At 46.2% G+C, this 15,817-nt stretch overlaps 1 protein-coding gene across 1 annotated transcript in view; it reads right to left on the reverse strand.

Moving 5' to 3' along the window:
- LOC135203127 (putative serine protease K12H4.7) overlaps positions 1 to 15,817 on the reverse strand; it is a 232,294-nt gene that overhangs the window by 167,555 nt on the left and 48,922 nt on the right. Inside the window, exon 6 of the mRNA XM_064232771.1 lies at positions 1,225 to 1,419. Coding sequence (XP_064088841.1) covers positions 1,225 to 1,419 — 195 coding nt within the window. The remainder of the gene's footprint in view (positions 1 to 1,224; positions 1,420 to 15,817) is intronic.

Raw genomic sequence — 15,817 nt, forward strand, 5'->3', positions numbered from 1 at the left:
ATGAAGAGACGCACTTTTTTAAGGATGCCTTTTCAATGGCTATCCTTGGCAGTCTGGGACGCTCTACAGAACCTGCCGAGGGGACGCCTGACCGGTGGGGATTCTCTGAAACCTCCTTACGGCTTTCGACATTCCTTCTCCCCTGGGCTTGGGAGCTTGAAAGAGGTCTAGGCCTGAGAGCGAGACAGAGCCGATCAGACGCACCCTCCACTGCAATGGGGAACACTAGTAATCACTTCTTACCTTTTAATAGCTCGCATTTTGAGCCACAATCCTTGTCTTCAAATTGCAATTATGAATTTGAAGTTTCTGCGAAGTAAGAAGGTGATGAGGATGCAACACTACTAGTACTGTTAATACTCTAATTGCTCGTTAGTACGAGTATCCAAAATAAAAGAAACGTATCTAGTTACATGCTTTACTGACTCCCTAAAGTAGGAAGTCAGTATATTTCCTCAATCAATTCTAAACACTTATTACACGTATTAATGAATAAATATTATTTCCCTTTCTTGCAAACTATGTAGTGTCTACCGAAAATTTCGGTAGTTACACGTCATATATTCTTCGAAATTTTCGAAGCCAAATTCATTAAAAAGTTAATAAAAGCGTATGCCGAACCAAAGACCCAGTACTTCCCTGCAAAAGACAGCCCAGAAGATCGATGGCGATGAAAAACTAAAATCAAGTCAGGAGGTAGCAACAACATATGTTGACACTATCGCGACAGAGAAAATCTGGTTCTAGAACAGGAATGGTTCCTATTCCTGCCACCCAGCGGCAGGGGGGTAGATCACCTGACCTACCTGCAGCGTGTGCCGCGAAATTCGAATTTCTGTCGGACGTCAGAGACATAAGCTAAGTATATATCTGCCGGGGAAGTTGCATGTACAAAATTATAAATCACCAAAAGGATATACTAATCCACACTGGCGACAAAAGTCGACTGCAACAAACCACCGGTGTTACCCCGTGGCCGGCAGAAAACGAATTGAAGAGTTTAGCTCAGCAGTACCAGGCATTCCCGAAAGTGGGCGGGATCTGTATCACCTACACAAACGATGGCAGCGCTGCCACCGCTGCAAGGAATTTGAATTTTCGACTGCCAGGTAAGAAAGCGTACAGCTTAATGTACATAATTGTTTGGTAGCCACTTATGTGAAATTTAATCTTTAGAAGGTTCTGTCAAACAAGTGAAAAAAAATAATAAAATGAATATAGTACCTTGCTATTGCTGGTCCCTTCTTCTCATCCATCAAGATGTTGCATAAAGTTTCAATTGTAATATTAACTCCTTTGACACCTTCAAACCCTCTGTTATCCTTGTTGTACTGAACAACTTCTTCAATGTACCCAGCAAGAGTTGCAAATAAATTTGATACATCCAACTTCTTCGTCCCATCAAGAGGAACACATAACCTATTGGGAGAACATATTCCTTTGAATACCAAACAAAAGAAAATGAACTTCATAAGGGGGAAAAGTCTTCTGCAGTGTCTATACATGGTAAATCAAAGAAAACTGAGCTCAAGGTACAATGTAAACAATCCTCATTGCTTTAAAATTACAGTGGTACCTCGACATACGAAATTAATCCGTTCCGAGGCGGCCTTCGTATTATGAGCTTTTCGTATCTTGAACCGCATTTTACATGTAAAATGCCTAATCCGTTCCAAGCCCTACAAAAACACCCCAGTAAATTATATTTCCAGGCTTACAACATGTTCTAGGGTTATGACGCCGATCCGACTAAAGAAATAGACTCCAAAAAGGCAAAATACTCTACATACTTGAGTAATATTCAACTACATGTAATGTTCAATCCCATTTTTACTGCATATATTAGGACTTCAACATATGTCCCTTAGCAATAAGCCTAGCCTATGTTAGCAGTTGCTACTGTAGCCTAGCCTATGATTCTGACATCTAAACCTAAGAAGCTAAAAGCTTGGAATATGCCAATAAAATGTAAAATTAATCAGTATGTACTCATTTCAAATAATCATTAATTTATCATTAACTATAATACACAAACAAAAAAAAGCTTCCAACCATTTGTTTACATTCAGCACTTACGAGTACCAAACGATTGCCAAGCAATCACTTTTCCTAGCACACAGTAAGCCATAAATTTTCATTATCTCTCTTCAACTAATGAAACTACCAAACAGTATAACCATTAATTTCTATTCTTTATTCTATCTTTACTTAATGGAGATACTGAGTTACTGATGGCTATAATGAAACATATAGGTGCGTAATATTAAAACAGAAGAAGAATCGGTAGATCTAGTGTATCTATCCGCGGCGGCCCAGAGTATGGCAGTTGCGGTTTTTCTATGCAGTTTTACCTCCTGAACAAGAATTTGAAGTAATATTTATTCGGACGACTCTAAATTTTTAACCTTTGACTCTATCATACGGTAAAGGGGATTCCCATTGGGAACCGGGGTTTTGGGTGGGGACAAAACCCCAACTCTATCCTACGGTAAGGGGGACCGCCAGTGGGAACCAGGGTTTTGGGTGGGGAGAAACCACTTGGGGGGTGATTTTGCCATGTTATTGTGGTATTTCCCACATTTTTCACTTTTAAAAACACGAAATACAGGCGGAAATAAGAGATAACAAAACTAGCGATAGTGGAGCCGTTCCACATCCATATTCGTCTACTACTACTACTACCACAACACTGAATCCTACTACGCATGCGCTAATGCTACTGCGCATGCGCTAACTGTAAGGGAGCTTTTGGCCTAAACTCAGACTGCTTAGTGAGGAAAGAAATGGGGGTTTACAGGAGGGATACATGTATTTAGCCAAACACGTTACAGTATGACCCCTACGTTGCTACCGGACTGAGTGAAGGATTGGGTGGTGCAGGGTTCCCAGATTTGGCAGTTTCTCACCAAATTTAGCTTTTTTTCCTAATTTGGTGGGTAAAAATTCACTTTGGCTGGTTAGTGGTATTTTGGCTGGTTTTCAAATACTTTCTATTTGAGCTAAACACTGATCCCACGTTTGAGGAATCTCTCCCCAGATTGGGAATTTTTGAAGGTTTTCAGGAAAATCTGGGGAATTTGAATAGGTTTTCAGTAAAAACTTGCTAACATTTAAGCAAAATATGTAGATGGAATTAAAATAAAAATCACACACACACCAGACGACCACAAAACAGGCCGCCGGATTCTCAGAGAACGAGCCTCATTTCAAAATTTCAATTCATTCTCGTTTTTTTTCCTGTATTCTTATATTAGTTTATATTATCTAACTAAAACTATGATGCCGCTATACAAGCATATATATGATAAAAAATATGCATTTATAAAGATAAATATAACGCACATATATTTGCCGGTTATTTGGGTTGGTTTGGATTTCCATTTGGCGGGATTTTGGCTGGTTTCATGGTAGACTTTGGCTGGTTGGTAGTGGTGTCATCTGGGAACCCTGGCTGGTAACCATACGTTGAGTTACATAAAAGCATTTACCTAATTTGTTTATTAAACATGTTATGTGAATTCTAGTGTTTATTCCTTTTCATTTTTCCATAGTATTTGTATAATAACTGTTTTGAAATATCCCCACCTAATCATTTCACCATATATAACTTGAAATAATATGTTATAATTGAGGACAGACACCTAAAAATGCCTACGTGTTGATATAGAACTCAGTTTTAGGACGTTTCGATACCTACCTACCTACCTGTTACGTGAAATTGCACATTGCGTTGCATATTACATACACACTCCCTATATCATTTATACACAAGTCAATCCCTCCCCTTTCCAGTATTCACGACTGGCTCTTTACGTTACACCATTTACAATGCATTTCTCACCGATACCAATACCTAGATTAAAGTTTGCCATTATTATTATTATAAAACCTACATTTAAATATATAACATTTAAATATGATATTGTTAGTATACAATAAAGTTTTGTACATACTTACCTGGCAGATATATACTTAGCTTAGGTCTCTGACGTCACGACAGAAAATTCAAAACTCGCGGCACACGCTTACAGGTAGGTCAGGTGATCTACCTTACCCGCCGCTGGGAGGCGGATGTAAGAACCAGTCCCCCTTTCTTGTCAGGTTATTTTCTTCCACCTGTCTCCTGAGGGGAGGCTGGGCGGGCCATCAATCGTATATATCTGCCAGGTAAGTATGTACAAAACTTTATTGTATACTAACAATATCATTTTTGTACATGAACTTCCCTGCCAGATATATACTTAGCTGATTGACACCTTGGTGGAGGGAAAGAGACACATACTTACTAGAAGTGGGGACAACACATGTTAAAGGAATAAAAAATATAAACCTCTGGTTCTTACCTGATTTAGGCAGAAGACTTGATAGTTACTGTCTATTAGTCTGCGTTGCCTAAGAGTTCTCATTCGAGGGTGTGACCTATGGCTGAAGAACTCTTTGGGTCTACCAATGGGAACTGAGTCCACTTACTTGGCAGAATCCAAGCAGGATCTGGTCAATGGGGATCAACCCGCTTACATGCCAGAGCCTATCACTACCAATTGCAAGGAGCCTCAAGCACAACCGATCACCTAACCAAATACTAACATTAGTATACGAAAGAAGGAGTTGCCTCCTGCAACCTCCTTCGTACAACCAAAAAACTCAAACTTAAAACTAACAGGGAAAAGGATTAAAAAGGATGTGTTTCAGCTCCCTGCCCCAGCACTGAATCCGCCGATACGTAAGGGCCTAGCCCAAAACACTTTTCATACGTAATCGATACGTCCTTTAGGTAGTGATTGGAGAAGACTGATTCACACCTCCAAAAAGTGGCCTTCATAAGGTTTTGTAATGACAAATTCTTCTTGAAAGCCAAAGACGTCGCGATAGCCCGTACCTCGTGCCCCTTGACTTTCAGAAGGCTAAACTGTTGCTGATTGCAAGAAGTGTGTGCTTCTCTAATAACATTCCTGATAAAGAATGAGAGTGCATTTTTAGATAAGGGCCTACTGGGGTCCCTTACAGAGCACCAGAGATTGCTTTCATTAGCAGCAAGTCTTTTCTTCCTCTGAAGATAAATTTCAGGCTTCTCACCGGGCAAAGAGATCTCCTCCTCTTGTCCCAACTAAGGAGGATAAGCTTTTGATTTCGAAGATCCTGGGCCACGGTGAAGAAGGGTTTTCATTCTTGGCTAGGAAAGCCAGAAGAAAAGAGCAAACCGCGGAGCCTCCTTGGAAACCTACCTCACCTTCTAGAGCCTGCAGCTCGCTGACCCTCTTCGCTGACGCTAACGCACAGAGAAAAAGAGTCTTCATCGAAAGGTCTCTGAACGAAGCAGTATGGGGAGGTTCGAACCTTGAGGACCTCAGGAAGAGCAGCACGACATCTAAATTCCAGCTAGGAACTAAGGAGGAGGTTCTTTTAACCGTTTCAAACGATCTGATTAAATCATGGAGGTCCTTGTCCTCTGATATGTTTAATCCTCTATGACAAAAGACTGAGGAAAGCATGCTCCTGTATCCCTTGATGGTGGAGACAACTAACCCGCATTTTTCCCTCAGGAAGATAAGGAAATCTGCTATCTGAGTCACAGAGGTACTGGAGGAGGAAACTTTATGAGTCCTGCACCAACGTCGAAAAACATCCCACTTCGACTGGTAGACTCTAGATGTGGAAGGTCTACGTGCATTGGCAATAGCCCTTGCAGACTTTGCCGAAAACGCCCTTAGCTCTGACGAGACTCTTGATAGTCTGAATCCAGTCAGACTGAGAGCGGGGAGGTTTTTGTGAAAACCTGTCGAAGTGGGGCTGTTTGAGCAGATCGACTCTTAGTGGTAGGGATCTTGGGACATCCACCAGCATTCCAGTACCTCTGTGAACCAGTCGTGGGCAGGCCAGAACGGAGCTATCAAAGTCATCCTTGCTCCCTCTGAAGCTGCGAACTTCCTTAACGTTTCCCCTAGAATCTTGAAAGGCGGGAACACGTAAAGATCCAGATTCCTCCAATCCATCAGGAATGCATCTATTGCCACTGCTCTTGGGTCTGCAATAGGGGAGCAGTATAGATCTATCCTCGCATTCCTGGAGGTCGCAAATAGATCGAGATGGGGCCTGCCCCACGTCCTCCACAGCTCCTGGCATACGTCCGAGTGCAGAGTCCACTCTGAGGGAAGGACTTGATTCCTTCTGCTTAGCAGATCCGCTCTGACATTTCTTTCTCCTGTACGAACCTGGTGAGAAGCCTTATCTTCCTTTCCTCTGACCACAGGAGGAGCGATCTCGCTGTCTTGTACAGGGAGAAAGAGTGAGTCCCCCCTTGTTTCCGAATGTAAGCCAGGGCTGTGGTGTTGTCCGAGTTGATCTGAACATATTTCCCTTTTACGAGAGGTTCGAAGGTCTTGAGAGCTAACCAAACCGCTGTTAGCTCCTTCTTGTTGATGTGCCAGGACACCTGATCCCCCATCCAGGTGCCTGACACTTCTCTCGACCCGAGAGTAGCTCCCCAACCTATGTCCGAAGCGTCTGCATATAACACTAGGTTGGGGTTTCGAACCTGCAAGGAAAGGCCTTCCTTGAACAATAGAGGGTCTAGCCACCAACGTAGATCCTCCTTTATCTCTTGCGAAATCTTGAACGCAAAGTCCAGACCTTGAGATTTTCGATCCCAGTTCCCTCGTCAGGAAGAAAGCTGTAGGGGTCTGAGGTGCAAACCTTCCTAGAGAAAACGAATTGCTCCAGCGAGGAGAGTGTCCTCAACAGACTCATCCACTCCCTCGCTGTGCATACATCTTTCTCTAGAAAGATTGCTACCTTCTCCAAACCTCGGGTTATCCTCTCTGGGGACGGATACGCCCGAAAAAACCTGAGAAGCCATCAGAATCCCCAGATAGATACGCTCTTGACTGGGGATTAGCTGTGACTTCTCGAAATTCACTAGCAAACCCAGAGAAGCTGCTAGATCCAACGTCACTCGTAAGTCCTCCAGACATTTCTCCTTGGATTTGGCCCTGATAAGCCAATCGTCCAAGTAGAGGGAAATCCTCACTCCCTTGAGATGAAGCCACTGGGCAACGTTCTTCATCAGACCTGTGAATACTTGGGGGGGCCGTGGAAAGGCCGAAGCATAGGGCCCTGAACTGAAAACGTTCCCTCCCCACATGAATCTGAGAAATTTGGTGAGAAGAAGGATGGATCGGCACATGGAAGTAAGCGTCCTGAAGGTCCAGCGACACCATCCAGGTTCCCCGGGACGAAGAGCTGCTAAGACTGATGACGTCGTCTCCATAGCGAACTTCCTCTTCTTCACAAAGACATTCAGGGCGCTCACGTCCAGAACCGGTCTCCATCCTCCTGAGTTCTTGGGAACTAGGAACAGACGGTTGTAGAACCCCGCTGAAAGAGGGTCCTGAACCATCTCTATTGCCTCTTTCTCTAACATCAGCTCTACCGCTAGAGCGAGGGCTTGATTCATTAGTGGGTCTTTGTATTTGGCCACCAGTGCCCTTGGAGTGGTGGTCAAGGGTGGTCTCGAGATAAAGGGAATGAGGTATCCCTCTTGATGATCGCGAGGGACCAGTTGTCCGCCCCCTTTCGTGCCCAGACATCTGCAAAGTTCAGAAGTCTGGCACCCACCGTTGTCTGGAGGACACCCGAACTACTTCTTGGCCCTAATAGACCGAGAGAAGGTCCTTCCTCTTCTAGGTGGTCTCGAACCTCTGGAGGAAGAAGAGCGAGACGAAGGTCCTCCTCGAAAGGGTTCTTGCTTACTTTGAGCCTCCTTCTTCGTCTTCTGTTGAAACGAAGGTTTTGGGATTCTAGCAGAGCGAGCCAGCATATCCTGCGTCGCTTTTGCTGATAACGAGCTGGAGATATCATTAATAGTCTTCTTGGGGAAGAGTTGCGGGGAAAGTTGTGAATACAGCAAGGAAGATCTCTGTGCGTGAGAAACCGCCTTGGTAAGAAAAGGGCAGAAAACAGCCCTCTTCTTTACTACTCCTGCACCAAAAAGTGAAGCAATTTCCCCGGAACCATCTCTCACTGCCTTGTCCATACAAGACAGAACTGCGTGGAGGTCTTCAGGCGAAAGAGTGTCTAGCTCTTGAGTCCTCTTCGCCAACACTCCCAGGGTCCAGTCAAGAAAGTTAAAAACTTCTAAGACTCGGAACATTCCCTTCAGAAGGTGATCCAACTCGCTCATACCCCACGTCGTCTTCGCAGAATTCAGCGCGAGCGACGTGCGGAATCAACCAACGAAGAGAAGTCCAAGTCTGCAGAAGAGGGAAGAGTCAGACCCAAGGGCTCTCCTGACTCGTACCAGAACCCCATCTTACCCGTCAGCTTGGACGGGGGAAAAGAAAAAACTGTCTTGCCTTTCTCTTCTTTTGAAACCAACCAGTCGTCAAAGTTCTTCAGAGCCTTCTTCATAGACACTGTAGGCTTCATCTTAACGACTGAAGACTTCTTAGCCGTATTGGTCATTGAAAATAAGGACGGAGGAGACGGAGGAGCAACGGCCGAAAGAGACTCCCCAAAATCTTGCAAGAGGAGGTCTGTCAGTCTCTTATACGAAGAAACCGAAGCATCCTTGGGCAAATCTTCCTCCGAATCCCCAATAAATTCTTCCGAAGAATGACGTCTAGAAGCTCTACTGCCCGGAGGAGAGCTAATCCTTGGAGAGCGCCTGTTCGGAGAGCGCCTACTATGCGAGCGCCTATTGGGAGAGAGCCTACTAGGGGAGTGCCTACCAGGAGAGCGCCTAGTAGGAGAGCGCCTACCAGGAGAGCGCCTCCCAGGAGAGAGCCTACTAGGGGAGCGCCTAGTTGGAGAGCGCCTATTAGGAGAGCGCCTACTTTGAGAGCGCCTCCCAGGAGAGAGCCTACTTGGGGAGCGCCTGCTAGGAGAGCGCCTACTTGGGGAGCGCCTACTAGGAGAGCGCCTACAAGTGGAGGCTCGTCTGTCCGACAGATCGTCTGTCCGAAACAGATTCTAACTCCACAGAAGAGCGTCTGGATAAGGGAGAGCGCCTATCAGGCTCTCTGCGCCTGCTAGGCTCTTGGCGCCTGCCATCCTCAAAACGCCTGCTAGGCTCTTGGTGCCTATTGGGCTCAAAATCCCTGCCAGGCTCTTGACGCCTGCCACGAGGAGAGAAAACATCCACAGAGGATTCCCTGTCAGAAGCTCTGAGCGCCTATCCAATCGGGAGTGACCCAACGGAGGAGAAAGCTTCCGTTGCCGCCTACAAGGCTCTTGGCGCCTACTAGGCTCTTGGCGCCTACTAGGCTCTTGACGCCTACTAGGCTCCGAGCGTCCGTCAAAAGGAGAGTGGCCACCAGGCGAAGAACTCTTCCTTCGCTCCTGACGAAAACGAGGCTCTTGACGTCTGTCAAGCTCTTGACGCCTAACTGAAGAGGAGCGGAAATCCTGAGGAGAGAGCCTGTCTGGCTCCTTACGCCTGACATGCTCACAACTCTTGCTGGGAAGAGAGGAGAGCCTACTCGGAGAAAGATCCCGAGCTCCAGCTTGCACTTCTGACCTCCTACTAACAGGCTCAAAAGCTTCTCTAGCCAGAGGAGATTTAGCCGAAGGAACGTTCTTAGACTTCTTCACCGGAAGTGAGGCGTCCTTCCTACGATGAGAAGTCCCGGCAATAGACTCCGCTAAAGCCGCAATCTGCGCCTGCAGACCCGCCAGGATACGCGCAGGAGATCTCTTAAACTCCTCTACAGGGGACGAAGTCCGAGAGCGAACAGGAGAAGCGTAAACGGACGAAATCTTGGTTCTCTTGCGTTCCACTTCTGGTTCTTCCGCGAAGGATTCGGGCTGGAAGGAAGGGCGCAAGGAGCCTTCCAGGGCCTCTTGAGAGGGCGAGACGACCCCGAGGCGCTCCATCTACGCTGAGGAGAAGGCGACGAAGATGACGAGAAGCACTGGCGCAATAACTCCTTCTTGGTTCGATCCAAGGCAGCCTGGGAACGAGCAACAGGAACTGCCGAGGGGACGCCTGACCGGTGGGGGTTCTCCCTAACCTTCCTGCGGCTTTCGACTTTCCTCCTCCACTGGGTCTGGGAGTCTGGAAGAGGTCTAGGCCTGGAAGCGTTAGTGAGCCGGTCAGACGCACCCTCCACTGCACTAGGGGCACTGCACTGATCACTTGCACTATCATCACTCTTACCTTGTCGAGAGCGAGCGAGGCTCTCCTTACTCCTGATCGAGGCTCTCCCAGAAGCAACTTCCGAAAACGAATCTTCGGGTTCAAAGCTGGGCGCAGGGGCTGAAACCGGAGAAGGAACTACTTCTACTACAGGATTCTCAGCGTCAACTTCACTCACCCTCGATCTACTAGAACTCTTTGAAGAAGCCTTGCGCACCCTATCCTTCTCTAACTTTCTCACATAAGAAGAAAGAGCCTTCCAACCATCCTCATCCAAATTCTCACACTCTTTGCAAGGGTTAATAAAAGAGCATTCATTCCCTCTACAAGACGCACATACAGAGTGAGGATCTAATGCAGCTTTAGGAAGCCTAACTTTACATTCCTTCTCTGAACAAACCCTAAATAAACTAGGTTTCTTAACTTCAGAATCATCCATGATTATAGATATTGTAAGAGAAATCCAAAAGAAAAATCCAAAAAGCAGTCCAAAAAGCGTATGCCAAGCCAACAAACAAAGGGACTTCACCAAAATCCAAATCATCGGCAACGAGAACGAATTTTAACTATCGTAAGGACTGAACAACAGGTGTTGTCCAGCCAGCGACAGAAAATAATCTGACAAGAAAGGGGGACTGGTTCTTACATCCGCCTCCCAGCGGCGGGTAAGGTAGATCACCTGACCTACCTGTAGCGTGTGCCGCGAGTTTTGAATTTTCTGTCGTGACGTCAGAGACCTAAGCTAAGTATATATCTGGCAGGGAAGTTCATGTACAAAACTAATAGTTTGCCATATTTTTATAAAACCTACATTTAAATATATTCCATTATACACTTTTACAGACATTACAATTTACACCTCCCTTCCAGTTTCCTTACTATTATGCAGTTATGTATGGTTACTTTTTACATTTTACAACACTTCCACACCCATCAAAGTTAGGTTTATATGTCATTTTACCTACTGGGGGCTGAATCCCATCCCCCGGTTAGGCAACATACCCTTAGGCTTAGTTTGTTATATGTTGGTTTACCTACTAGTTTTACTTCCTTGAAGGGGGTTACCCGGTTAGGCTAGGTTGGTTAGTTCTTCAAGGGTGGATACCAGGGGGGGGGGGGGGGTTGCTTGTTAGTTACATTATTCCCTACTGGTTACTACCTTTTTTTAGTTTAGTAGTTTTTTATTTTTTTGTTTTTTTGGTTAGGTTTTTACCATCCTTTTTACTTAGTTAGGTTAGGCCTTTAAGGTTACGGTTGGGTTCCTTTACAATTCCTTACTAGGTTAGGATTAGGCCTTCCATGGTTACCTTTAAGGGGGGGTAAAAAAAAAAGGGGGGGCGAAGCCCCATGGTCAGGCAATATTCCCTACTAGGTTAGGTTAGGTTAGGTTAGGTTAGGTTGGTTAGGTTACATTCTTACCCTTATAGGTTAGGTTAGGCCTTAAGGGGGGGAGGGGGGGTCCGGGGGGGCGAAAGCCCCCACCCTGGTCAGGATTAGGCTAATATTCCCTACTAGGTTAGGTTAGGTTAGGTGGACCTTCATTCCCTTACTAGGTTACGTTAGGCCTAGTATTTCCCTACTGGTTAGGGTTAGGTTTAGGTTAAGTTCCTTACTAGGTTAGGGTTGAGGGCCGTTTTTAAAGGGGGGTACCGGGGGGAAAAAAGGGGGGGGCGAAGCCCCCTGGGTCAGGGCCAATGTTTCCCTCTACTAGGTTAGGGTTAAGGTTAGGTTTGAGGTTTGGTTTAGGGTTACGTTCCTGACTAGGTTTGTTAGGTTAGGCCCTTTAAAAGGGGGGGTACGGGGGGCCCGGAACCAGCCCCCGGGGGGGGGCCTGCCCCCCTGGTCCAGGCAACTATTTTCCCTACTAGGTTAGGTTTACGGTTTAGGTTCAAACATTCCATTACTAGGTTAGACGTTATGGCCTAGTAAATTTCCCTACTAGTTAACGTTCCTTACTTAGCTGGGTTAGGTTGGCCTTTGAAGGCCCTGGGTAATGGGGGGGATGAAGGGGGTTTTTTATAATCGGGGGGAACTAAGCCCCCCTGGTCAGGCAATGTTCCCTACTAGGTTAGGTTTAGGTTAGGTTTGGTTAGGTTTACATTCCTTACTAGGAATAAGGTTAGGCCTTTAACGGGGGGGTAACCGGAAGGGGGGGGGGAGGGGGGGGGGGGAGGGGGCGAACAGCCCCCCTGTGGTTCAGGCAATATATTCCCTACTTAGGTTAGGTTCGGTTTAGGTTACATTCCTTACTAGGTTTAGGTTAGGCCTTTAACGGGGGGGTAAAAAAAAAAAACCGGGGGTGGGCGAAAGTCCCCCCTGGGTCAGGCAATGTTCCCTACTAGGTTAGGTTTGAGGTTTGAGGTTGGTTAGGTTACATTCCTTACTAGGGGTTTAGGTTAGGAACCCAGGGCCTTTAAGGGGGGGTAAAACGGGGGGGCGAACAGTCCCCCTCGGTCCAGGCAATATATTCCCTACCTAGGTTGAGGTTAGGTTAGGTTAGTTACATTCCTTACTAGGTTTTAGGTTAGGACCTTTAAGGGGGGGTATAAAAAAAACGGGGGGGAAAACGGGTGTGCGAAAGCCCCCCTTGGTCAGGGCAATGTTCCCTACTAGGTTAGGTTAGGTTAGGTTACAGATTCCTTACTAACATTTCCTTTACTATGGTTAGGTTAGGCCTTTAAGGGGGGGTGGTTACCGGGGGGGCCGTGGGGGGGGCGAAGCCCCCCATGGTCCAGGGCAATATTTTCCCACTACTAGGTTAGGGTTAGGTTAGGTTGTTTAAGTTAAACATTCCTTACTAGGTTACGTTAGGCTAGTATTTAAACTACTATGGTTAGGTTAGGTTACGTTCCTTACTAGGTAGGTTAGGCCTTTAAGGGGGGGTACGGGAGGGCGAAGCCCCCCTGGTAAAGGCAATATTCCTAAATACTAGGTAGGTAGGTAGGGGGGGTTTACATTCCTTACTAGGTTAGGTTAGGCCTAGGTTATTCCCCTACTAGGTTAGGTTAGGTTTTAACGTTCCTTTACTAGTTAGGTTAGGCTTTAGGGGGGTTTTTTTTTAAACCCGGGGGGCCGGGGGAAGGGGGGGCTCTTGGTTCAGGCAATACGGGGGGCGAAGCCCCCTGGTCAGGCAATATTCCCTACTAGGTTAGGTTAACATTCCTTACAGGTTAGGTTAGGCCCTTAGGCTTCCTTACTGGAGGGTTAGGTTAAGGGGGGGCCATGGTGGGAATTTCCCTACTAGGTTAGGTTAGGTTAGGGTTCCTTCCTAGGGTTAACCGGTTAAAGTTTTTTAAGGGGTTATTCCCGGTTGGGGGGAAGGGGGGAAGGGGGGCCGGCTGGTCAGGCAATAATTCCCCTACTGGGTTAGGTTACATTTTCTTACCTGGTTAGGGTTAGGCCTTTAAGGGGGGGTAAGGGGGGCAAAGCCCCCTGGTCAGGCAATATTCCCTACTAGGTTAGGTTAGGTTAGGTTACATTCCTTACTAGGTTAAGTTAGCCTTTAAGGGGGGTACTGGGGGCAAAGCCCCCCCTGGTCAGGCAACATTGCCTACTAGGTTAAGTTCCCTACTAGGTAAGGTTACATCCCCTGCTAGGTTAGGTTATGTTAGGTTGGTTTGGTTCTTTAAGGGGGGTTACAGCAGGTCCAACCCCACCCCTGGTCAGGCAACATCCCCTACAAGTTTAATTAGTTTTTGTTATATGCTAACCTATGTTTAATTTGGTCTTTTGTATTTATTAAAACAACTATAGGCCCTATTACACATTTACCACCCAGGACTTAAATCCCACCCCCTCCTGGGCCCGTTATATATGTATTTGTATTATTTCATATTTTGAACCCATCCCACATTTACATTTAGTTCCTTAACTACCCATTTACTTTTATTACCCTTAACATTGCCAACTTATCTTGTTAAGTGCTTGTTCATTTACCTCAGCCCCACCCTGCCTCAACCAATAGCATCAAAGCATTTTTACTACTCCACCCCACCTCTCCTACCCTGTTTTCTACGGTCTGGCCTCCTGCCACCTCCTAACTGTAGAACTCCAACACTGTTGAATCTGCCGCCATGACATCCACTGCTGCATCTACTTTCACGCTCGCCCCAGCCCCTCACCAGGAACTCTTTGCCAACTTCATGTAACAATTGTTACATGAGTTACAAAGATTTTTCTGCCTTTTACTCAGGTAATTATGATCGACTAATCGGTTTTTAGGTCGTCTTTTATTCGTTTGTTTTTGCCAGGACCACGGCCTCCTGAGAAAGCAGGTCTTTTGCCCCCATTCAGTTACAAAGTTTTTCTGCTATTACTCGGTAATAGAACGGCTGGTCTGTTTACCACCACGGCCTCCTGAGGAACAGGTCTTTTGCCCCCATTGTGGGAATGAGTGCCGCCTAGATCTGCAAAAAAAGTGCTTTAGGTAAATACCTTACGAATAGTTTGTTGGATTCTACATGTAACCGTGATATAACCCGGCCCTAGATTCATGGCAATATTATATTACACCTATACCATTTATGACCTACTCCATATTTTCATGTTTATAATTGGTATTTTTCCCTTCACGTTTACCTTTAGGTGTGACCGTCTTATCGACCACTTAGTAAGAAAGCGAAAAAAAAAAAACGCTGTTCTTACTACTTTTTCATTGTTAAAGGGCACTTGGTTCTCTGGGTCCCACCTTGATGTTGAGACAGTCTGTTCTTCGCATACCTGTATGTGAGTGATTTTTTTTCTTACAAGGTTGCGAGAACAGAACTTGGACTGTCAGACTCGACAATTAATGATTGGGCCAGCTTCTCCCGGGAAGTAAGTATTTTGCTTATCCCCTCACCATTTTCCATTCATACCCCCTCCTTCTCCCCCGCTCTCTCCCTCTCTCTCATACACAACCTGCCTTGTGATTATTAGGAAAATTTACCCATACTTAATTACCTCCCCTAACACTGACTTTTATTTCAGGTCATAGTTAATTGGTGCTTCCAACAGAAGCAAATAGATGGGCCCGGCACAATTGTTGAAATCGATGAGGCGAAGTTTGGGAGAAGAAAATACAACGTAGGTCGCCTCATCGAAGGCCAGTGGGTATTCGGTGGTATCTGCAGGCAGACCCAGGAGTTTTTCGTTGTTCCCGTACCCGACAGGACGAGTGGGACTCTGCTTGCAGTTATCAAAGAATACATTGTGCCGGGTACCACTATTATTTCTGACTGTTGGAGGGCTTATGACTGCCTGCGAGATGAAGGTTATGTCACTTGACAGTCAACCACTCAATGAACTTTGTGGACCCAGAAACCGGTGCCCATACTAATACTATCGAAAGGAGGTGGAGGGAACTCCGGCAGTTGACTCCAAGATACGGGAGGAGAATGTATAACTTCGTCGGGTACTTGGCTGTTGCTTATTTCAAGCTGCATTTTGAGGAACCCAAGACCCGCCTCCACGCATTCTTAAAGGCAGCTGCTGCTTTGTACCCTCCACCCCTTTAAGGTAAGGTCCAAACATTATTCTTAATCATAATGTTTTAGGAAAGTGAGTGTTAGGCTTTCGCCGAAAGTTGCGTCAAGGTATGTTACTATTCAGTGGGGTGCTGCTAAGACAACTCGTACCTTCCACCTTACTCCGCCCACCCCCTGTGCGTTACCCCCCCCCCCCCCGCCCCCCCCCCCCTTTGTGAAC

The sequence above is a fragment of the Macrobrachium nipponense genome, chromosome 33 (assembly GCF_015104395.2).
Source record: "Macrobrachium nipponense isolate FS-2020 chromosome 33, ASM1510439v2, whole genome shotgun sequence".
Classification (NCBI taxonomy): Eukaryota; Metazoa; Arthropoda; class Malacostraca; order Decapoda; family Palaemonidae; genus Macrobrachium; species Macrobrachium nipponense.